This window comes from Haliaeetus leucocephalus, unplaced genomic scaffold, assembly GCF_000737465.1.
Source record: "Haliaeetus leucocephalus isolate CR32 unplaced genomic scaffold, Haliaeetus_leucocephalus-4.0 Scaffold339, whole genome shotgun sequence".
Taxonomy (NCBI): domain Eukaryota; kingdom Metazoa; phylum Chordata; class Aves; order Accipitriformes; family Accipitridae; genus Haliaeetus; species Haliaeetus leucocephalus.
The window spans coordinates 1,114,247-1,137,769 of NW_010972775.1; the positions used below are offsets into that span (position 1 = coordinate 1,114,247).

Genomic DNA, 23,523 nt, shown 5'->3' on the forward strand with positions numbered 1-23,523 from the left:
GTCTCAGGTTTGGTGTGGGGGATGAGAGATGTGATAAGCTGCACAGCACCAAGAAGGGCGAAATGATCGAGTGAATCCATGTGATAAAATGATCCACTGTCTTGTGTTCTTTGTCATTGCAGTACTTTACTGGCCTAGAGTGTGGACACAAGTTCTGTATGCAGTGCTGGAGTGAATATTTAACTACCAAAATAATGGAGGAAGGCATGGGACAGGTAAAATGTCAACTCGCCTACCTCATGACTTATTTCTGGAAATTCTGCGTATTGGAGAGGGTGGGGAAAGAAAGGCAAGAATTCTTCCCCACTAAAGTTTAAAAAACCCAAAAGAACAACAAAGAAAACCCAAGCCCCGAAGCTTTGGGGGCTGCAGTCTTTGCCATGGGTGAAGCTGGAGGGAACTACATGGACTTAGTGCAGGCATCTTTGCTCTGAGTGGGAGGAATAATGCTGTGCACAGTGGCACATCTGGGATGTGATGATAGAGCCAGTTACTATTTTTGCTATGGATTTTAATGAAGTCTGTTGCCTTGGAATTCTTTGTGATGCAAAAAATAGGATAAACACTGTTCCTTTTATGAACTTTGGTTTTTTTTTTTCAGACCATTTCATGCCCTGCTCATGGCTGTGATATCTTAGTCGATGACAATACAGTTATGTAAGTATGATGAGTTGCTACCTCTTGGCTTTCCTCTCTTTTTCCATTTTGTTACTCATGTGCTATCCAAATATACTGGCTTTAAAAAACCCCAACTGTATAGAGGCTTTAAGGCAGCAGAGAGGTTGGTCTTGAACTGTCTATGTTAATACCAGTATGTCTCTTGACTTTCTGTTTAGCTCTGAAAAACCCGTGCCACAGTACTTGGAGGAAAGACTCCTTGACCAAATTGGTCAGCATGACATCAGAATAAACACCAGGCAGTCTTTCCAAACCCTGTTTAACTGCTCTGTGCATTTTGTTTCCTTTGATTTATGTAGGAATTTAGGACTTCCTACCTAGGTCAACCCACTGGTTCACCAAGTCCCTATAGCTATAGTTAATATGTGAGTCAGAGGAAAGAAGTCCTGTGTACGGTCTGATGTAGGGTGTGTTTTTATGCCCTCTGATAGAAAGCATTTGACCCTCAAACATAAGATTTGATTAAGATGGTATGTTAGTCTGTGTCACTTTGCTTATTAAGTTGTCCAGCTGTAGGATGACTGCTTGTACATGGTGAAGCAGTGAATTCCAAGAGCTTCCTTCTCTTTTATATTGGGTGATGTTATTGCATGAGTAATATCCTTCATAATTCTGAACCTTGATTAAGTTCATTTTAATTCTTCATGCTAAAAAGCGTCTAAATAGAAGCTTATTCTGTTACCTTATTCCTTCCTTCCTGAAGTCTGACTCACTCATTGATATTAATTTGCTGGTTTTTATATCAATTGCTTTCAGACTAGTGATTTCCCATATCCCTCTGCATTAGTGGCTCTATGTTAGTCATGAAGTGTAGGCTGGATAGAACTGGAAGTAGCTGAAATGTTTTCATGCCCTGTTGAGGGGTGGTTTGTAGAGTTCAGTGGGTGGAAACTGAACTGAAGTTGGCATAGTATCTTGAGTGACTTGATTGAGATTTTTGTTTACTGGAGTCTGAACCCAACTTCTGGTGTCATACACTCTCAGCAGGAAATTTCTTGAGTGTTTTCTTGATTGAAAAGTTTGAATAAGCTGTTCAAATAGTGCCTGTAAAGTAGACTAGCTGAATTTGTTGGAGGCTGTGGTGGTAGCAGTAGCAAGGAAAGGATGGAAGAAGAGAGCAGCAGTGCTGGCTTTTATTGTTATGGCTTCTGTTGCTATTGCTTGATATTAGTAGTAGGTCTGACTATCCTTATGTTTTGCTTCATGGCTTTTATAGCACAGAAAACCATGACACTCGGGTGAATCTGCTCAGTCTTCAACTCACATCATGTGCTGTGGGATTCCTCCTTGCCTAGAAATGGCAGAGAGATCTGAGGCCTATGGTAGTAAAATAGCATTTAGTTGGTAAAGCAAACAAGTTCCCTTTTGTCTAAGTAAAACTACAAATGTTTTGTGGAGGTAAAAATCCACCTTTCCTTGATCTTACGGGGAACATTTGGAATGTCTGGGGAAAGGAGGTGCTTTTTTTTGCAAAAGCTTAATGCTTTCCTTTAAAAGCAAAGATGGACAACTGTGGCAATCTTATGTGTGGCAATCTTATGAAATAGCATGAATAAAAATGTAAGCAATCCCAACTGGAATCTGCACCCCCTCCCATGTCCTTAATTATTCTCTTTTTAGGTCGTTTCATTTTTACAAAGTCTCCAGTTCCAGGTTTCCAAGCTACAGGACCCTAAGATTAGTGTGCAATGTATAGAGACATAAGCTTCTTTATCCATCAGAAAATCAAAGTAGATAGGCCAAGTTATTAATTTGCTCCCTTCTCAGTACGTGCCCTCTGCAAGGCAGTACCTCTCCAGGTTGAATTATCTCCATACGAGTCCAAACTTGGCCATTCAGATGACCTTCCTGGATTTGTGAGTATTTAGCTAGCTTATTGTCCATTTTCCATATTACTGTTGAGCTTAAGTAGAAAGGCTGAAGAGAGGGTCCCTTTCAGTTCTTTCAAGACCTTCAAACTGGCTGAAGGTAATCTGTTTCTATCCCCTGTTCACCCTTGCTAATGCTGCTGGTAATTGCTTTAACCTACATGCAAAGTTGTTGATTTCATTAATAAGCAAGGCAGGCTGCCTTTTGTTACTGGCATGTCTAATGGCTGCTGCTCGTGGGTGGCAGCAGTCAGGTAGTAGCCTCTGAAAATCAACGCGCTCTGTGGGAATGGATGGATTTTGGGTTCTGATATGGAAGTCATATGGAGTGCTGCCTCATTTTCAATCTTCCTTTGCATAGTTGCAAATACCGCTGCTGCTGCATCATGTCAGAAGGTAGTAAGGTCTTGAAGTAATTCCTATGGGAAGGTGTTTGACCTCTCACATGATGTGCATTTTTTTTGCTAATTCCACTGATTGGTGTCTTTGAGGAGTTTGTGTTATCAAAATGGAATAAAAATGTAAGGTTTATGGTCTGACAAAGGATTGCTGCCATCTTTGTGTGAGTTTTCGAGATTGTGTGGTTCTGAACTGAGCTGCCAGAAGAGATCAAGTGTTAAGGGTTTTTTTGCAAGCAGTTTGCATTTCCAGCCTGGCTTCTTTGGTGAGGATCCTTCTTTTATAGCTTGGCTCAAGGTACCCCAAAGTATGGTGTGTGGGAACTGGGAATGGGTTTCATCTCTTGATTTGTCTAGTTTCATTTATTGTCAAAAAACTGTAATGTTCAGAGCAAAGTTCTTGAAGGTCTTGACCTGAGCCGTGCTGTGGAAGTGCTGTTGAATGTAGAGCAGGTGAGGTTGCTAACATGGAGTGATCATAGGCAGTTTGGTAAGCAAAAACAAGCAGATTGCATATTCTGTGTGCTCTGGTTAGTTATGGCATTACTCTTTATTTAAATTCCAGTTCCTGATATGTAATACAATAAATTTTTTGAAGCGACATTGATTATGTCTAGAAGCCTAGGAGTAAAAGTGAAATTTATAATTCATGTTATAAGTTTAAATTGTTTTTTCATTCTTCAGTAAGTTTGACTCCAAAATTGCAGGCTTGCCATGGACATGGGCCTGATGAGATGCTTTGTCAGCTGATTTGTTTTATTTTTGCACTGGGAAGTTGGCTGCCCCGTACTATGTTTATGTAATAACCAGCATGTTGTTTGGTGAGGAGCTCCCCAGACTGCTAAGGGCTAGGATTTATGCAACATCACATCATCACATGCGCTGTTCTTTAATGAATGTTGGCATGATAACATGCAGGAGTACACTTAATTTTAGCTGCACCCTGAAATGAATAATCTATTAATTTCAATATTTATACGTGATATGGCCTGTATAAAGCTGTATTCCACGGTATGATTTTAAACAGAAATACTGCAAAGTGGGTATTAGTCCATCTTTATATTTATGCAGAAGACACTTCAGTCATAACTGGAAGACTTATATAAAAGTGCTCACCAATACATAATTTAATTATTTTGAATGTATCTAGGCTGGACAGTCTGCAAATGCCAGCTGGGTTGGTGTGTCCAGGAGAAAAGTGGTAACCATGCTTTTAAAGGATTCCTATCTGTCTAGTTTTATTCTGCTCTCCCACTTCCGAGCTGACTGACTTAGTTGATGTTGTGTACACCCTCTATGATGTTGAATTTAAATCAGCTTTGGTTTTGTGGTAAATAGATTAAAACAACATTAACTTTTAAACTGAAGCTGTAGCATTCCACTGAAACCCAGATAGCATTAGGTCTACCAAAGTTATTAACTGCACAACAGGTGTTCTGGAGCTTTTTAAAGGGATTTGCCACATGTTTAATGTAAATGAACTAATGAAATTGTTTGCTCTGTTTCTTGGGCTCTTCAGGAAAGTCTTTTTAAGTAAAAGTCCCCACACCAAGAGGTTCAGTTCTTTTGAACTGCGTGAGCTTTCTCTATGATTCTGAAGCTAATATTATAAGTTAAATACAGTATTTGTAGTTTTCATAATAATATAATAAATGATCTAACAAATAAATAGAGGACAGGTAAGTACAAAAAAGTACCTGCAAGTGTAGGAGGAATCAAAACCATTCGTCTGTCTTAACTTACTGGCTATATATGGAAAAAATGAGCTTTCTACTACAATAATTATTCTGTGTTTCTTCCCTTTCCACAGGCGTCTGATCACAGATTCCAAGGTTAAATTAAAGTACCAGCATTTAATAACCAATAGTTTTGTAGAGGTGAGTTTTTATTTGAAAATTTTAATGGCTTCTAGGTTGCTTTTGTCTCACTTATGTACCAAACCAGAGAAGTGAGGTTTGTTTGTAGCTGTAGAGCAGGTTTTTTTGTATAGTCTTTCATCAAGTGTGGCTACAAGTTAAAGGCTTTGCAGGGGTTATTTTAAAGCCCTTTTAGTTACAGGTATAGCTGTAGGAAAATATATTAAAAAAATGCACAACAAAAGACATAGAGATATAGCAAGCAGCTGTAAATAGAGAATGCAAGAGTTGTTCAGTCTGTACGTTCTGAGGAGCACTTAATGTTTATAGTTCTTCAATGTTACCTGAGATACTTCAGATTGAAAACCAAGAAATGTTGTAGACAAGAACGTGCCTTAAACATTTGCCATTTGAAGTAAAGCTGCAAAATTGCTTTTAGCAAAATACTAATAGCTTTGCAACCTCAAAATCAAAATAAACTTGGAGAAGGGTGCTTTGGAATATTTTTCCACTGTCCCATTTTCCCAGTTGCATGCATTCAGATTCACTGTAAAGCCCAATGTGTAAGTTGTTACTAGGATCAAGCTTTTGCTCCTTGTTTGAAGTGATGTATGCAATGGGTTTGGATTTGGGGGGGGGTGGTGGGTTTGTTGGGTTTTTTGTTGTTGTTGTTTTTTTTAATGCAACACTGGAGCTAAGCATGTGTTGCAGACTGAAAGACTGACAAAAGTCTAGCAATGCAGACCCATATCTGGCTCCAGTACAGCAGGAACAGGTGATGAGATGATGTTCAAGAGGTATGAGAAAGCGGTGCTTGTAAAAACCTAGTGTGCGTGGTTTGTGAGCAGTTTCAGAAAGGCTGTTGCAGCGGTGGAACAGAGATGGGAGTAGCAAACAACTTGACATGTTTTTTTCAGTGGAAAGCATCATAGCTTCATATTCAAGTATATTCTCTGAGTGAGCTGTGAGGTCAGCAGAAGTCTTTATGCTCCTCATCTTTCATAAGAGGCTCTTTGACCGCGAAGAGTTTACTATCATATTCCTGCTTTCTTTCAGTAGAAAAAGAGTAAATGCTTAGATTGAGGAGACAGCACTCATTGCAGAGGAAGGAGTGTGACCGAAGGTCATGGTTGAAAGGATGAAAAAGGGATGAAGGGCAGGTAGCGTCCTTGTGCAGCATCCTTTTTCTATTTTTTTTTTTTTATTTCATAGTGTAATCGACTGTTAAAATGGTGTCCTGCCCCAGATTGCCACCACGTTGTTAAAGTCCAATATCCTGATGCTAAACCCGTTCGCTGCAAATGTGGACGTCAGTTTTGGTAAGAAAAATCAAGTAAAAGACGTTGATATTGCTTTTTACTTACTACCTTGAAAGTGTATTAGTATGTATTCTGTAAGTCTTTATGTTGGAATGTGGTTTAGATGGTGGGAGAAGCATGGGGTGGGCTTCAAATGGTAAGCCAGCATTAGGTACAGCTGGTTGAAAAGCCCATCACTATGTAGTTGTTGCTCTCTGTGTCTTGGGCCTCCTTTGACATAGAGACAGATCCAGGTTGTGCTGAGAGATGAGTGGTTTTGAGATTAGGTGAGGTTCTTGACTGCAGGCACTGTAGAGAATCAAAATGTATGGAGATAATATACTGCTCATAGAGATTTATACTGCATTGGGTGATTTGAGGGTTGGGAGATCTTTTGACATGTGTAATGTTTCCTTAGGACTATCTTTGGTCTTTCAGCAGAACAACCCAGAAGAAAACTTCCACAGTGTTAACGTAGTTAAACAATCCTCTGCCTTATTTGCTTACTTTCCCCTTTCTTTCACTTACAGCTTTAACTGTGGTGAAAACTGGCACGATCCTGTTAAATGCAAGGTGAGCATGTCAAAGATCTTTTCTAAATGCATGACTTTGCACATAAATTGACTAAACTTTTTCAAGATGTAGAAATGAAGCACAAGCTTTGTGGCTGTTTGCATCAAGTAGCATAGTAGTTCACCTGTTTAGGTCATAGTGTGAGAAGAATTGGTGAAATCATACTGGATGCCTTTAGGATGCCTCAGAGTTGGACCTTGTGAAGGAACAGTGCCTCAGCCAGATGGGCAAATGTCTGGAGGGAGGAAGCTGTTACAGCTGTGACCCTCTGAAGAGGAATGAATGTGCTTCAGGAGTGATGCTTCACTTGACAACAAGCATCCTGTACTACGTGTTTCTATAGGTGTTTGGTGCTTTGGCAGGCTTGTGATTTGTCGTACTGAAGGAATTAATTTGGTCATGGGACCTGCTGCTGTTGAGTGACTCTAGACCATTTTGTGGAGCTATTGAAAGCTGCAGTCCAGCCTGGAATCCTGTGGTCTGTGCAGAGCTCACGGACAGCCATGTTTCATGCCTTGGGGACAGAGAAGTCTGTGTTCCTAGTAACAAATGCAAGAAAAGCTTCCTTGGGGAGACGGGAGGGAAAATTCACCAAAGGTTTAGCATGGTTTAGCTGACCTTTCCAGGCTAGATGTGGTCAGCTTATTATCTAATGGGGTGCAAGCAGTCTTCTGCTTTTCTTACTTGCATTCGTTTGATAAAGCCATGTTCTCAGTAAGGTTTGGTTTTTTTTTTTAAAAAAAAAAAAAAAAAGGACAGCATAAGGGGAGCATTGCAAGCCTAAGGAAGAACTTGGCTTGGTGTAAAGCTAGGCATCGCAGAGGGCCTGACTGCAATTTTGGCAGATCACTGTTACAACATCCTTATTATTTTAGAGTCCCATGTGAAGTCTGTGTTAGTTGAACTTAAGAACTGCAAACTCATTGCTGAAGTGTTTGTGCTGAGTGATCATGCTCGCTGGATCAGGATGGTGCTGGAGGAAGTGTCTGTAACTAAATTAGTTGCTGTTCGCACTGCTTTCCAGCACCAACATCCCCCCCCATATTCCCATGTGGTTGTGTGTACCTTACCTTAATGTAAGCAGCTGTCTTGGGAAGGTTTACAGTTCTTCTATTTAAGTGTAACTCTTCTTCATTTTCTAACAGTGGTTAAAGAAATGGATTAAGAAGTGTGATGATGACAGTGAAACTTCTAATTGGATTGCAGCAAACACAAAGGTGAGGGTTTTTCTCATATTTTATATAGACTTATCAGATGAAAAGGAGGACAGCCTAATTGCTCTGTACTAGGATTATTTTTTCTGTTGGCATGTCATTAGTTAAGAGCAAGCCTTAAAATCAGTGCACTGAAGTACTCTTGTTTGAAGAGCAAATAGGTGTTACTGCCTCAAATCAGGTGAGGTTCTTCAGGTTAAGTGGAGTTTGCTCTTGTAAGAAAGAGTTAATTGGAGACCAAAAGGAAGCTCAAGTTTTAAGTCTTTGGGCTCCTGTCTGGCACTGATGGCTTTCCTAAGCAAGTCTGTGCCTCACTCCAAGTGTGTGAAACACGTTAATACCACCTGTGGCTTGGTTTGGCTGTGATAATTTACATCTGCCTTTAAATCCCCTGGGTTGGCCTCTTGAGGAGTTATTCATTTCCGCTGGGCAGGATTCCAGATAGAGACTGGCAGAACAGCTGTTAAGATTTTAGTATGTAAATGTCTTCGTTCTAGCTAGCCCAACTTTGCTGGAAACTTCAGCATTCATTCTGTTTGGGACAAATTAAAACAAAAGTTGGCATGGTGGCAAGAAAACAAAAGCAGCAGATGCGATCGGGGGGATTAGGAGCAGACCTGGGTCTCAGAACTGCTGAGCCAGGAGGGTGGAAGAAGGTGGGGAGGGTGTGAGGAAATGGCTGCTTTGTTTTCTTAGCTCTGTTGTGTAACTGGTTAATGGTATTGTTTGCAGCAGTGGCTGCTTCTTTCTGGGGCTGGCTGCGTGTTTTTCATTGAACTGGAATGTTGTGTTATGGTGAAAGCAGAAACACCCATCATGCTCAAATGTACAGTTCAAAACAGGCTGAAATTGTGCAGTCTCGGCTGCTTCTTTCTGTTTTGTGGGCTGAGACTTGTGTGGTCCCTGCTTGGAGGCTGAACGTTGCTCAATAAAGTGAACTTGGCTTTTTCTGAGGTGGGTGTGTTCAAAGATATATTGTGGCTCAAGAACTGAACCAGATTTGTTCAAACTTTTCCTGGTCTTCAGGTATTGCTTGTATTAAACCTGAGGAAGAGTAGCCAAATAGCTTGGAAAGGGCAGAGTGTAAGCACATGCAAAGCAGCTTTTAGCCTTGGGTATCAAATATTTGGGATGTCAGAATGGCCACAGCCCTATTTTGCCTGTGACATAGCCCTCGGGACCCAGACGAGGAGCTGCTGCTGCCCCTCAGGTGTGTGATCTTGGTCATGGCCTTGGGGGTCCCCATCTTCTACCTGCCCCTACCTTGGCATGTGCTGCTAAAGACCAGGATCTGAGCTCTCCTTGCTGGCTTTTGTTACGATCAAATGTTAAACTTTCCCTTACTGTATTCTGTGCCCATTAAAAAGGCTGAAATTATACACAAGTATTTATTATGTAGATCAAACATGAATTATGTGCCACTAATGCTGGCCACTGGAAATAGGAAGTTACTTGTCTGTTTTTCAGACAGGATGATGACTGTTTTTGCAGCTTGCTTGCCCAAAGACTTAAGCATAGACAAAGATTATAAAGTTGGTCCTCCTTTTTTTTTTAACCAGGATCTAGACTTTGTCAGGTAGGAGCCATGCTAGTGGTTGGGCTGGTATTTAAAGCATAGCTCAGACTGTCAGAAATAGTATTGAATGGCTGGAGTAAGAAGATTTTTTTGTGGGAAACACCCACACAGAGGATGGTGAGGAGGGGAAATGAGTATGGCCAAGCCATGCTAGCATCAGCCCAGCTTATCTGTTAGTTCCTGTAGTCTGGTGTCAGCAGCAGAAGAGCTGTTGTCCTTGAACATCACAGTCTAAGCTACTTCCTCTAACACTGTACAAGATGCTCCTACAGCAAGGAAATACTTTGGAGCCCAGGCTGTACAGCAGCAACAGGAAGAAAAATAACATCAGGGTAATTACACCAGACATTTGAAAAAGCCAGCTGTCCTGGAGTCTTATGGTATCCATATCAACTGAATTAACTGAAGGACAATATTGCAATTCTTCTCTCTCCAAACTGACACTAGACTCAATTAGGGGAAGGTTGGCAGGAAACGTAACCCACCCCTCGTAATGATCTCTGCCTTCTTGCGGGCAGCAAGATGTGGAAGGTGGTAATTTCACACTGCTATAATGATGAAGCACGAGCAGTGCTGGCTGCTGGAACATGTGCAATCGGAGCTTTGCAGCCTCCGGAGAACCAGATCAGCCCAGCGCCACGGGGCTGCCAGCCACCACCTCCTCTTGCCTGAACTGCCTGCTGGCCCTTGGCCAAAGGCATGGAGAAACCCAAGTGCCTGTCTTAACAGTGGCACAGTCCTGCTGCTGTTCAGAGAGGAACCAGGTAAAATCCTTTCCTGCTGTAGCATGAGGTTGTAGCAATACATTGGGATAGGAATCACACAGTTGGAGTGTGTATACATCTATCCTTATTCTGTCTCTGTACTATTTCTAGCAGGAAAATAGGGCAGTTGTGTTTGTGGAGGGATATCTTGTGCCTTCACAGCTGTTTGCTTCAGTGACTGCAAGTCAGAGCCCAAATTCTGTGTTGAATGTCTTCATTTTGAAGAACCTAGACAGGAATCTGATCAGGTACCATCAGATGCAAAAATCCCCATTTTCAGTGGGGGAAAAACTCTCCAAGTAATTCAGTTGTTACTATGGTCTCCGTTGCTGTTTCTAGCTTTTGAAAAGTGCTTTCTCAAGTCCTCCAAGTGTGATGCTGAGCTGCAGTCCTGTCCCATGTGGTCTCCATTCGGGGAAGAAAACTTCCTGTCTTACCAAGATGAAGGTATAAGAGGAAAATACCAGTCCTCCTGGAATGTGGGCTTGAAATCTGGGTAATCCTTTGCAACAGGAGAATGTGAGATGTATTTGTTCCAGCTTGCCCTGGGACACAGAATAGGAAAGGAAAATTAGGCAATTGTTGTATGAGAGAATAGAAAAGTAAAACCCAGCTGAATTGGTTTGTGCTCACAAACTGGAGTTATGTGATGCATTTTTTGATGAATTATGTAGAATGGTCTGAATGAAAAAGAGGAGATTTGAGTAGTGAATTCTGTGGTTTCCTATATAACTTTTTTTATTTTGCATTCATTTATTTGCACTTAGGAGACCTGCACTAAAATCTCTCTACTTATACAAAAGGTACAGCCCTTGCAGCAGAGTGTGCTGGAGTAGATGGCCTTTTAGTTAAAATAAGCTACTTTCACATATGAGTTCAGTTTAACTAAATCAATTTATATTTGAGATAAGCCAATACAAGTTCTTTATCAAGCCTTTAATTCTCAGTTGTCTTGCAGAGAAGGGTTGAATAGTCAAGGTTTTGCACATTTCTTTCTTTTTCAGTTTGTTGTACAAACTTGGTTCTTAAATAACTCCTTTCTTGAATTAAACTAGGCAAATTTTAGGTATTTGGTTTGTGTGGCTTTGGGAATAAAGAAACCACATAGATCCATTACTTTTTTTAAGTGGACATTCAAAGGAGTAAGAAATACAGAAAACTTGGGTTTGTGCATTTATTTTGACCTCTTAAGGTATATCAAGGCTGTCTGAAAGGAGCCTAAAAGGAGGAGGGGAAACCTGTTTCAAACCTGAGTTTCAGTGATGTTAATCTTTCTTCATCTTAAAATATTAAAGGAAGAAGAACAAAGATGCTAACGGTGCCAGTCTTCACCCAAGGCACTGTTTGGTGGGGTTTTTTTGTGTGTGTTGAAGTTAAATTAGTGTTAATGAAAGTTGTTCATCTGATACTAAAAATGCCCCTGCCTTACAGCTTTTGGCTCCTGGCATGTCACCATCTCATTATCTTCTGGGCTAGACAGGGCTTGAATGTCTGATGTATAAAACAGGCAGATTTTCTCCCTCCAAAAAAGCTATTGGCCATTTTTCTCCTCTAAGTGAGATAAAATGGCACAAACCCAGTTCTGTTCCTTTTCAGGTCACTCTGAACATGTGCTCCCTCTGTACATTCTGGAAGTCCTACATTTGTTCTAACGCGTGGAAATTCTGGCAGCCCGCTAGATACTCCCTGGGCACCAGCGTTGAACTTTGGTCTTTCATTTCTCACCAGTGCAGTTTCGTGCCAGAGCTGTGAACAGCATCTTTCCTAAGATGTCAAAGTGCCATCTTTTCCTTTCAGATGAGCAAATATTTAAAATACCCTGCTTTGCTCAATGACTCTAGGTGTTGTCATGGTGTACTGTTTTGTGCTAACGGTAATTAAGTTCAGCATTTTTTTAATTGAAATGCATTAAGAAATCCCTGTGGTGTTTGAAGGTCGTCTTTTTTCTTTTTTTTTTTTTTTTTTTTTTTTAAATAGGATGCTTTATAGGTGAAGGCGTTGCTGTGAACGTGGCTGGGAGGCTGATGCACACCAGTTACCTCCGGGAGTTCCGGAGAGGACTAATCTGTTTCACCTGCCCTGAAATACAAAATAAATTTCTGTTTAGCCTCCTGTTCATAAAACAGCACCTGAGGTTTATGGTGTTTTATGTACATGCAGCCTTTTATGACAAAATAGTTACTGTTCTCCTTTTGCCAGGTTTGCCTGGGCTTTTGTTTCAAAGTGCAGCACGTAAGCACAAGGCAGATTTGTTTAGAGTGGAACAATGTTAATGAGGTCACCTCTGCATCACAGCATAATGGATAATGTGCAGAATAATCTACTGGCTTAGTGATTTGATTTGCTGGCTATTATGTTGTTGCGTAGCTGTAATTCTCAATAAGATCTTCCCTCCTATCCTCCTTAATCTATAAATCTCTCGCACTCGCTGCGTTGGTGGCTTGTAGTTGCTGCTTTTTTCTTTCCGCTGGTGTTCAGCATTTCTTTAGTATGTTTTTCTCATGGCTTTTCCTTAATTTTTAATAATATTCAACTTTTACACAACTTCATGGATCTGTATAGTTTACTGTGTAATCTGTCTTCCTTGTGCTTTGCTTGACAGGCATATAAAGGCTTGAAAAGGATGGCATTCTCTGTAATAAAAGGGCTATAATTAGGGTCTTTGTGTTCTAGATTGCATCACAGGGCTAGAAGCCCTAAGCACCGTGCACTATAGAGGCACTGAGGAGCTTGGTCTCATCCTCAAAAGACAAGAGAGCAGAATTTTAGTGCTCCTAATTGAGCCTAGCTGTGGGTGAGGATGGCCCTGCATCCTGGTGGTGTGGACGTGCCCCACTGCACCTCTCCAGCTTGGCAGGTCATCTGGGAACTGTTTCCCTCTTCTTCCAGTTGTGGGATTTTTCTAAGCAGGGGTGATCACTGCAGCTGTTTGGATTAGCTGTCTCTTCCACTGTGGCATGCAGATGTCAGCATCTCATCAGATGAGATGTGTTTGGAAGAAACTGCACAGCTCTGCGACCACCATCTTCTCTTGAAAGACCATTCATCGTTGTGTGCCCCAGGGTCAGCGTTTGAGTGACAGGGGAGCTGTGTCATGATGTGGCAGGGGTGCAGTGCCACTGTTCGTACATACTAGCAAAGTGCACCATGGCTGATGAGCAGATTGAGCAGGGATCCTCACAGTTGTGAAGGATGTTGATAGATTAAGCCTAAATTTGGGTCCTGAGGTGTTGGTGCAGGATTGGAAGAGGGAGGAGGGCTGCCTGAAAAGGAAAATAGATACTGCACTGGGTACTGTGCTCAAAGGAGAGACCGTTTCTGACTCCGAAGTTCACAGAACTGCATTGACTGACTCATTGGGAACAAGCTTACATGGCTGAGTATCCATCCTATGGACAGCCCAAAAGGACATCTTGAGGTTGTCCCTCTGAGAGGGCCAGCAAGGGAGCTACTGTGCTTCATTTACTCTGTAGTATGGTTACTCTGTCTGTAGGACAAACACAGGTGATGGGGATGAAAGCAGGTCTGGAAAAATCCCCTTATGTGCTTGCTTGCTGCTTGAACCTATCAGAGTAACAACCAGCCCCCAAAAACCTGAACCAAAACAAATAAGCAGCTGGCTAGCATGCAGTGTACTGACAGAGCATGAGGATGGGAGGAGAGGTGCAACTGCAGAAAGAAACATTCCTCAAACTACTGGAGTAGTTCCCCAAATCTGAGGGATCTTTTTACTTACACGATAAGCTTGGTCTTCTGGTTAGAAACTGAGCTTTGTCCTCTTATTCAGGCTAAGCCCTAGTTGTGACCTGTTGATAGTATGGGAATGCTGCCCTTCTTGGCTGAACAGGAGAGCAGCGCTCTCCAAACAGGTGCTGTAATAGCATCTCCTTTCAAAGGAATGGCTCATGAAAACCTTGCTGGTTGTGTGAGGTGTTGCTTGTTTCTGCCCAGTCCTTAACCCTTCCCCTTCAGGATCAGGCAGTAGGTCCAAAGCAGGACTTTGATGAGGAAGAAATGATGGCAGTACTCAAAGTGGAGTGCTCTGCCATTGCTGTGGAGACCAGAATCATGACATGATTTAGGTTGAAAGGGAATGTCGTCTTGTTTGGCCCCCAGCTCAAAGCAAGGTTAACCTCAAAGTTAGGGCAAGCTGCTGTAATGAGCCTTATTTTTCATTAGTGCTCAGGTCTACAAAGCTGCAATCATCAGGAAGCAAAACTAGCTGAAAGCACTTCAATTATGTTGGCCGAAAAGAAGTTGCAGTCCCTCATGTCTTCTTCCCCCTTGTGTCTTTTCCCTTGTAACCTGCTTTGCCTTACTGCAAACTTCCCTCCCTGCAGTGGGAAGCACCATGTCTGACATCTGGAGACTACATTGGTCTTTTGCACCTTCTGAGCTATCTTCTGAGTACGTCGGTGTGCAAATTCTCCTGTCTCTTAAAATACAAATAGGCAAATTCATATGAAAATGTAGTCGTAGTTGGGACACTTGGAGTGGATGTACAAGAATGTGTTGGATTGTCCTACATAAAAGTAGCAGCTATAGACTGAACATGTTCCTTTATTGAGAGTTTGTCTGAATGCCAGAATAGGAAATGGTTGCTCTGGTTAGCAAACAGCAAAGACATGTTCCTAACTGGGGAGTGGATTTTATACGCTTCTGATCCAAACACTGCAGCTGATTGTACATGAGTGTGCATTATTTGTTTGGGTATGTTTGTTATTGCCTTGTAGATAAAACTGGCTTCTGCAAAAACTTCATAAATGCTGGTGTGGTTGTATGATGAGCTGGACTGCGGAACTGATCCAGAAAAAAATGCTTTTGTTTTATTTCTGGGGCTTTTTGCTTTGTACTTGCTGCTTGATTTTAACCTGATGCATTCGTTAGCCCAGCTCTTGTGCAGCTGCATTGTGTCCTGGCATAAGAGAAGTGCCACGGGGACAGGAACAAGTGGCGGAAGAGAGTTGGACTGGTTTCCTTTGCTCGTAGAGGCAGCTTAGTATATTCTTGCAACCTTGGCTTTGTGTACTTATTGGGATACTACAGAAATAATCTTTTATGCTCTACATGAGTTGAATATCATTTTAGGAAGTGGCCATTTGCTGCTGATGTATGAGAATATCAGTGTTATTAAAAAAAACCCTATTCCCCAAAGATTTTCCTGTGCAGTGCTACTTTTTGATGTTCTTGTATTTGTCAAAGGCCTCACACCTGAAAGGGAAGCCCCATGTGGGCTTTTGTAGAAGAGACTTCAGTGAGGTGTCACACGAAGGGAGGGGGGAAAAGGAACCTGATGGGAAATGTGGAAATGCCCCAGGAGGAGAAGTGTCTTTTTAGCTGACAGAAGCTTCTTTGAAGCATGATAGATACTTGCTGCACGTTTTCAGATACTTTTTGGATGGCATTTTACAACTGCAGGTGTCTTGGATTGATAGCAGCATGATATCAGCTCACCATTAAGCTTTTTTCAGTTTGAGTGCTGAAGTGGACCAAACACTTAATGGTGAGGAAAGCCAGATGCTTTCCCCTGGGCTGTTACAGACCATCACTACTGCTGTGATTTTGGAGAAAGTCATGAAATTACCCATCCAGTGTACCACTGTGATAGCAGCATAGGTAAAATGTGTTATTCCTTAGGGTTTTTTGCTATCTAACTGCTCCGATTTTGGAAATATTTTAAGGCCTGACTTGGAAGAGGATCTCGATGATCAAAGGGAAGAAGTAAATCATGCATTTCACTTGACATGCTATCTCTTACTGCCACGGGAACCCTTCTAACTTCACAAGACTGTTGTGGGTTCTGTGCTTTCCCTGCTAACAGTGCTCTCTGTCCGGTGAATAGGAATGCCCAAAATGCCACGTCACCATCGAGAAGGATGGGGGCTGCAACCATATGGTCTGTCGGAACCAGAACTGCAAAGCGGAGTTCTGCTGGGTGTGTCTGGGCCCCTGGGAGCCCCATGGATCTGCCTGGTGAGTTCAGGAGTGTGCCTTGCTGGAAGGCAAGGAAGCCGTGATGCAAACAGCATCGATTTGGACTCAAATATGTGGAATCGGTGTCCCTGTTACAGGTACAACTGTAATCGCTACAATGAGGATGATGCAAAGGCAGCAAGGGATGCACAGGAGGTGAGTCCATAACCTTTGGTGATAAGGGAGATCACCAACCCTGTGGCTTGCTTTCTGTAAACCTATAAATCTGCTCTGAAGAATTTCCTGGATTTGGGACAAGTTCACCCGCAGCTTTGGACTCTTGCTTCATGCCAGGAAACAAAACAAAACAAACCCAAAATGTTCAAAGCCACTTTAACCCAATTTAAAGAACATCTTAACTCAGTTGTCTGTCATGCTGCCTTGCCTGTTTTCTAGCAGCTCTTCACATGAAGTCATCGTAATGCTGTTGGTCTGAGACAACAATCCTCATGTGCTTTGTAGAATGCTCTTTACTACAAAATTCTTAATATGGATTCTGAGGTATTTAAACACAGCAGACCTTTCGAATGTAAATAAAATAGACTGCTGTTGTTCCAATAACTGTACTTGGAGGCTTGACATAAAAGAAATTGCGGGTAAAGTTGCAACAGCATTGAACTGTTTTGTGAATATGAATAGAGCCAAAATCTCTTTAATGGGGAGGGATCGCATGCTGTGTGCTGCAGCTTGCAGAAATCCATTTCCTGCATCTCTGTTGAAGTACTGTCACAGCCAAGAACTGAAGTATTTCCTGCAGCCCCTCCTCCTGCAGATAGGGGTGACTTTGGCTGATATGTGCTACCTTTGTACATCCACAGCATACAACTTTAACCATGCCCATGTTGTCATTTCCTTACAACTGATCTGTCAGTGAGAAGAAAATAAGATTAATGGCTGTATATTTAGTCATCTTGGTTCTCTTGTACTACTTAGCACATGGTTTCTTTCTTCTGCTCTATAATCAATATGGCCTAGGCAACCTAAGGTTGCCCCCTTAACACAAGCACAGTAATTGCTTGATTAGAATTCCTTATTAGCCAAAAAAACCCCCCCCAAAAATCTGTTTCTCACTGTTTGTCATGATACTGGAAGCATTTAAGTCCTGTAGCTTGAATTGAGAGGCTGAAATTGGAGACCGATCAGGCTTTAGCAGTAGGGTTCTAAAAACTTTCAAGCTTGGGAGTGAGGATGTTGTAGCTGTGCTAGGAAGTCCCCTGCATGACAGTGAGCTGCCGTGGGTCTGGCCTCTTGTTTCCACACAATGTCAGGGTTAACAGTGCCGCACAAAGCAGCGCCATTTAAGTCTGGCCAACATGAGAGGAGAGGAAACACCTTTGGAAAGGAAGCTCGTTCTCAGGGTCAGGAAGAACCTTGTGATGGGTTTACTTCTCTTGCAGACATTACTTTGTTTTAACTATTTGTTTTCTTTTTCCCTAATGGGAATTAACACAGCGATCCAGAGCAGCCCTGCAGAGGTACCTGTTCTACTGCAACCGTTATATGAACCACATGCAGAGCCTGCGCTTTGAGCACAAGCTCTATGCTCAGGTGAAGCAGAAAATGGAGGAGATGCAGCAGCACAACATGTCGTGGATCGAGGTGCAGTTCCTGAAGAAAGCAGTTGACGTCCTCTGCCAGTGTCGTGCCACACTCATGTACACTTACGTCTTTGCCTTCTACCTCAAAAAGAATAATCAGTCCATTATCTTTGAGGTAGGAGAAAACGTGGTTGTCAGGAGCTCAGATTACAAAGCTAAGTGAAATAGAGGTTTAATGCTTGGAGAAGCTCGTGTCCCCAAAGTGAGTCTGTCATAATATTCTGTTGTGCAAAAGTTAGAGGCCCTGCTGGGCGTTGTGTAGCATTGTCTGCTGCAGGAGGAAGTAGAGTTACAAGATGCTGCCCTCTGAAACAAGAAAGGGAGCAAGGTTCTGTCCTGAACAGGCAAAGAAGGTATTAAAGCTTAAATCTGGCATTTTGACTTTCCCTGATGTTGGCTTTTTTCCAAGGGCACTACAATTAAAATTGCAGTTGAAGGTCTAAACATCGAAGTGCAACCTGCCTCACAAGCGAAACTGTTACTTATAATTTAGAGCAGTCCTTTGCTGGTCTTCATGCAGAACCTAAGCAGGATGCTTCTGTGCTGCATGCTGAGCAAAGGGGCACACAGAACTACTGAGCAGTAGTGAAAGCTGTGCTCTGATGCTGCTGTGCATGTACCAGGAGTCAGTAGAGGCTTTGCCAATCCTGGTTTAAAAAAAAATAAGCAAGGAACAGAATGGGAGATGAATTGCCTTTTATGCACTGCTACCACTAGTAAGGAAAGGATTTTTTTTTTTTAGGCTTGCAGGATATTGCGGATCGAGGAAGACATAAGACTTGCTGGTAGATATGCAGATTTTCTTCTGATCAAATGAAGAAATTTCAGCTTTTTCAATCTTGATGCTCAGAGCAGGTTACTAGAGTGTTACACGGTGCATATCTAATCCTGCTTTTTATTTCACTACTGATTTTACTTGGATTGAAGAAAAAAAAATCTCTTCCTTCCACCCCCACCAAACTCTCTTTTTTGGTTTTTTTTTTGTTTGTTTTTTTCTCTTTGCAGAATAACCAAGCAGACTTAGAGAATGCTACAGAGGTGCTTTCTGGGTACCTTGAGCGAGATATATCCCAAGATTCGCTGCAAGACATAAAGCAGAAAGTACAGGATAAGTACAGGTTTGTTTCTGAATAATCCTCTATCTCAAAGCTGCCTGACTACCCATATTGCCATCCCGTGTGACAGGTAGTGGCATGAGTACTTGCCAAGCTACAGTTTTCTCCAGAGTCATGTCCCTGGGAAGCTGTTTGCTGTTCGCCTTCTGCCATACATTGTGATCAGCTGGTTCCTGGGCATCTGAGAACAGCAGCAGCGGTGTCCTGTGCCAGCCCCTGAAATCATCAGTGGTGAAGCCCTCACGCAGATGCTGGCAGCGTGGTTTTGTGCCCCTGTTGGGACCGGCAGTGTGGTTTTGTGCCCCTGTTGGGACCGGCCCTCGGGGGAGATGACAGTCTGCAGGGAGAGGCTCCCAACTCTGCCTTGCATCTGCTCTGCTGAGCAATAGTTAGAAGTTTCAATCGCGTAATGGAAAAATCTTGTGACCAAAAGCAGTGGCTTTTCATATACTGCTGTTCCCGCACAGAAGGCACATGTGGGAATGGCCAGGACTGAGATGGGACCTGCACAGTGAGGAACAAAAAACAAGGGAGTGACTGTAGTTCCAAGCTGACAGCTTTGGCCTAGGATGAGTTGCTGTAAGAGAGCGATCAGCTCTTATTTATCTGTTGGGTCCCTTTGTGCAAAAAGTGGGTGTAGAAAAGCTGTCCTTAAAGAAGAGGGAGAGCAACCTGCCCAGCTGGGGAGGAGAGCAGAACCACTATGGTTCAAGTGACACGAATGCCAATGGTTTTTACAGTCCCAGGGGATTTGCTTCTGCACAGTGGAAAAATACAAAGCTGTAAATGTGGATGAGTCACAGGATTATGGCTTACATTTTTGAGGCATTTTGCCAAAGTCACTGAATTTGTTATGCCTAGCTTGGGGGGGGTGGGAGAGGAACCCGGAGTAGGGTGAGCTGTAGTGACTAAGGGACTCTGGGGAGTAGAAGTAGCTGTTAAGCTTTGGTGGGCCTGTGGCCCATTCTGTTGTAGTCATCCAGTCCCAGCCATGCTGCCAAAGACCATGACCTACTCTTGAGACATTTTGTAACTTACCCTTTAAGACCACCATTAAGTTGGTATGTCAGACCAAGCTGCTTGTTCACTTAAGTCCTCTGAAACTGGATGCTCTTCTAGGGATGGTAACAGCTATCCAGAAGAAATTAAAACCTAATATAGCCTGAATTGCCTGAAAACATAGTATCCCAAACCTACCTTCATGTTTCTGGGAAGAAAGTATGCATCTGTCAAGCCTGCGCAGGTCTCTAATTAACTAGTTCAGTCATGTCTTAATCATGTCCTGCACAGTGCTCTTTGTGTACTGGTTACGGTGTACCGATGCAAGACTGGGACCAAGGGTTATCGAGGTGGGTTTAAAGAGCTCTGGAAAATTGCAGGAACTGACCTCCTAGCTAATTTGGTTTCAGCTGTTTTGATCTCCTAGCTTGCAAAGACATTTCTAGAAAGCAGGATTAAACCCCCACCACCAGCAGCAAAATAATTGAAGTTGGGAAAGTGGAAACTGTGCATGTTTGCTATCACATGCTTCAGAAAATCAATGGGACTTTGTATACGCTGATTTCTGTTGCAACAGCTGATAGCAATGAGAAGAGCCAGAACAGTTTTATTCAGATCTGTCAGTCTGATCAGATACTGAATGGTAGCAGCATAAGGGCTGCAGGTTAAGGTGAGGAATTTCTGCCTGTGTGTTAGCATGTGTTGTCACCAAGGATAGCTTTCTGCCAGGGTCTCCTGCTGAGAGATTCCTCCTGTGCACTTTGCTTTAGTGAGCAGAGGGATATTTGGCCACTGCTGAGCAAGCCGGGTTCCCAGCTGCGAGAGCCCCTCAGATGCTGTCCTGGCTGATGTGCGTGCCTGGAAACTGAACCACACAATTCCCAGCAGGAACCGTTAACTTGGCAGGTGGCTCCTGGGTTCCAGATTCTCACGTTAAAGCACACCTCTCTGGGCTGGGCACTGCCAAACCATGAACCAGTTAAACAGCAGTGCCTGGGGCCTTGGGAGCTGTTACCAAGACTTGGTCTTATCCCCCACATGCCTAAAGAAAATGTAGATTTTGCATCACTGCTGGAAGGGGTTTAATTCAGAAATGCCTGCTGCTTATTTATAATTTGCTCTTGGAACCTGAATACTTTAAATGTTTCTCTGCTTTTATATCTTTTTAGTTGGCTAACGCACCTGAAATGAATGAGGCATCTTTTGATATGTTCCTATGATATCACTTTTCCTCAGTGTCATTGATCCTGGTAGGACGGTACCTAACTCTGGGATCAGTTTTATTTGCAGCTTTATCTGTTTAAATGAGTGTAGGTGGAAAGAGCCCACAGGGCGTAGTGCCCCTCTGAGACCCAGGAGTTTCAATGCGAGGTAAAACTTGCACTCTAGCCAGACCGGTAACCCTTTTTGTAGACAGCTCAACCGCTTCCATCTCTACTGTGATTTTGGAGGGGAATAAAACTGAGTCGGCAGCGCTCCTGAGCTTTTGCCCACCTAGCTCCTGGATTTTTGTTGTTCTCAGAGTAGGCACCAGCCCATGTTTGAGGAGAGCTTCATCCCATTTTGGGTGTCAGTGCTAACCCATGCCTGGCTTTTGCAAATTGAAGCTGCTGCTTCTTCCTTTTTCAGTTATTAATGGAGTTTTCTCAGCTGTAGGGGCTTTGGGGATACTTTCACATGAGAAACTCTGAAGTTGCATGCTGTTTTTTTGCAGCCAGGGACCTGGAGTTGAGTGACTGGAGTAACTGAAGTCTTAATTAGCACTGTTAATAGGCTACAAAACCAAAGTCCCTTCTCGGGGGATCTCCTCTTTTGGAAGTGAGGCTTAATGTAGGTTTGCATTACTCGATGCTGGGGATGAGCCTGTGGTTCCTAACCTGCCTTTTCTGTGCTGTTCCTCTTTGCTGCAGATACTGCGAGAGTCGACGAAGGGTTTTGTTGCAGCACGTGCATGAAGGCTATGAGAAGGACCTGTGGGAGTACATTGAGGACTGAGACTGGCCCCGCATAAAACGAACTCTGAAACCTTTGCCATCTAGAGTGCTCATGCGATTCAAATCAAATACACACAAGGCGCTACGCCTGTTACACCGCTGGTCTGTAGTACCGGGATTCTGTTTTGTTAACAGAAAATTTAAGTAAATTATATTGTAATAAAAAAAAAGGTAGATAAACCATTGTACAACAGTATTCTAGGCGGCCAATAAGAGTGTGACAGATGCACTAAAAAAAAAAAAAACCCTCCAACTTTAACTTGTAACGTAGCTTCATTCTCCAAGCCAACTCCTTTTTCTTTTCTATCTTTCTTTTCCTGTGTGTAGTACAGATGAAATTTAAACCAGTTTCTTGACACTGCTTTTCATGTCCAAACCAGCCATTTTGATGTACCTTTGGTAAGGGGGGGATGGCTCTCCCGTTCCCCTCCTCCTCTCTGCCACCCAAGTACACGGATGAATGTCGATTGGCTCATTGTAAAGGTGATTCTTGGGGAGGGTGGGGGGGGGGGTACACAGCAAGGAAACAAAAAACCTTTGTATATGACTTTTAAAACAAAAAGAGGACAACACAGTATTTTTCAAAGTTGTATATAGCGCATATGCATGGACAAAGAGCAAGCGTGGCACGTGTTTGCATAATGTTTAATTACAAAAAAAATATTTATTCTTTAAAAATCTTCAAGATTATGTCTATTTGCTGTGCATTTTCTTTCAGTTTGTTTTTTTTGTTTTGTTTTGTTTTCCCTGGGATGGGGTGGGGGAAGCGTGTGCTGGTGTAGTGAATATTTTTGGGGTGTGTTTGGGTTTTTTTTGTTTTGTTTGTTTGTTTTTGTTTTTGTTTTTTGGAAGGCTTTTACCAGAGAAGTTGGGTTTCTCCTCTTCCTGCAGTTCCTTTATGTCCACAGCCTCCAGTTTTGTGTGTGTATCCATTGCTGGCAACGGACCCATCCCCTCGTGCGCAGCTCCTGATGCTCAGTAACCCTGTGTGCATTGCGTTAGTGACCAATGTACGCTGTGATTCAGGATGCTTTGCCTTTTTTTTTGGCCCCAGATTGATACCTGCCCAAATCCAACTCTGCTGTTCCCATCCATGCACGTGCAGAACACGTGCTCTGAACCCAGAGGAGGTGTGTGTGTGTATTTAGAGTTTTATTTTTAATTCCAAGGCAGGAAAAGGAGGGGTATTTTGCACCACTTCTCAAAAGACTTAATAGAAAGATTTCAGCTGTGGATCTCCTCTCCCTCCCCCTTTCATCTGTCAAATGGACCGTTCCTTGCTGTTTAAGTTTCACTGACATTATAACGAGTCGTAACATTGAAAAGGAAAGGTGATGGAATTGTCTTTGTGTTTGTTTTGGGCTCAATTACTGGGCATACTGTCCCAGGAACTATTTAACACTCCATCTAGTGCAGTAGAAGTTGAAATCAGCGGGGTATTTTTCAATTAAAAGGGGAAAGAACTAATGAGTTAGCTACTGAGTCCATTTTTATGATTTCTGTAACAAGAGCTATGTTAAAGTAAACAATTGGTGGTGGTTTTATTAAATTTACTCCTGTATAGGAACTCCTTCTGTGGTATTTTTCGCCAGGCTAGTGTCCTCAAAGCTTTCTTCCAA

General features: G+C 42.6%; 2 protein-coding genes across 8 annotated transcripts in view; both read left to right on the forward strand.

Annotated features, from left to right (window-relative positions):
• The window catches only part of ARIH1 (ariadne RBR E3 ubiquitin protein ligase 1), a 58,973-nt gene extending 36,379 nt beyond the window's left edge, over positions 1-22,594 (forward strand). For 6 of the 7 annotated variants that reach the window (XM_010571577.1, XM_010571575.1, XM_010571579.1 and 3 more), the window contains 12 exons: positions 123-215; positions 602-657; positions 4,755-4,821; positions 6,013-6,119; positions 6,629-6,671; positions 7,817-7,888; positions 10,565-10,672; positions 16,068-16,198; positions 16,297-16,354; positions 17,639-17,911; positions 18,802-18,914; positions 21,821-22,594. In XM_010571577.1, coding sequence (XP_010569879.1) covers positions 123-215; positions 602-657; positions 4,755-4,821; positions 6,013-6,119; positions 6,629-6,671; positions 7,817-7,888; positions 10,565-10,672; positions 16,068-16,198; positions 16,297-16,354; positions 17,639-17,911; positions 18,802-18,914; positions 21,821-21,905 — 1,206 coding nt within the window. In that variant the 3' untranslated portion in view covers positions 21,906-22,594. The remainder of the gene's footprint in view (positions 1-122; positions 216-601; positions 658-4,754; positions 4,822-6,012; positions 6,120-6,628; positions 6,672-7,816; positions 7,889-10,564; positions 10,673-16,067; positions 16,199-16,296; positions 16,355-17,638; positions 17,912-18,801; positions 18,915-21,820) is intronic. The other variant, XM_010571576.1, reaches the window with a different exon arrangement.
• A 104-nt stretch (positions 22,595-22,698) lies between these two features.
• The window catches only part of BBS4 (Bardet-Biedl syndrome 4), a 45,737-nt gene continuing 44,912 nt past the window's right edge, over positions 22,699-23,523 (forward strand). Inside the window, exon 1 of the mRNA XM_010571584.1 lies at positions 22,699-22,882. The gene's annotated coding sequence lies outside the window, so the exon portion shown is untranslated. The remainder of the gene's footprint in view (positions 22,883-23,523) is intronic.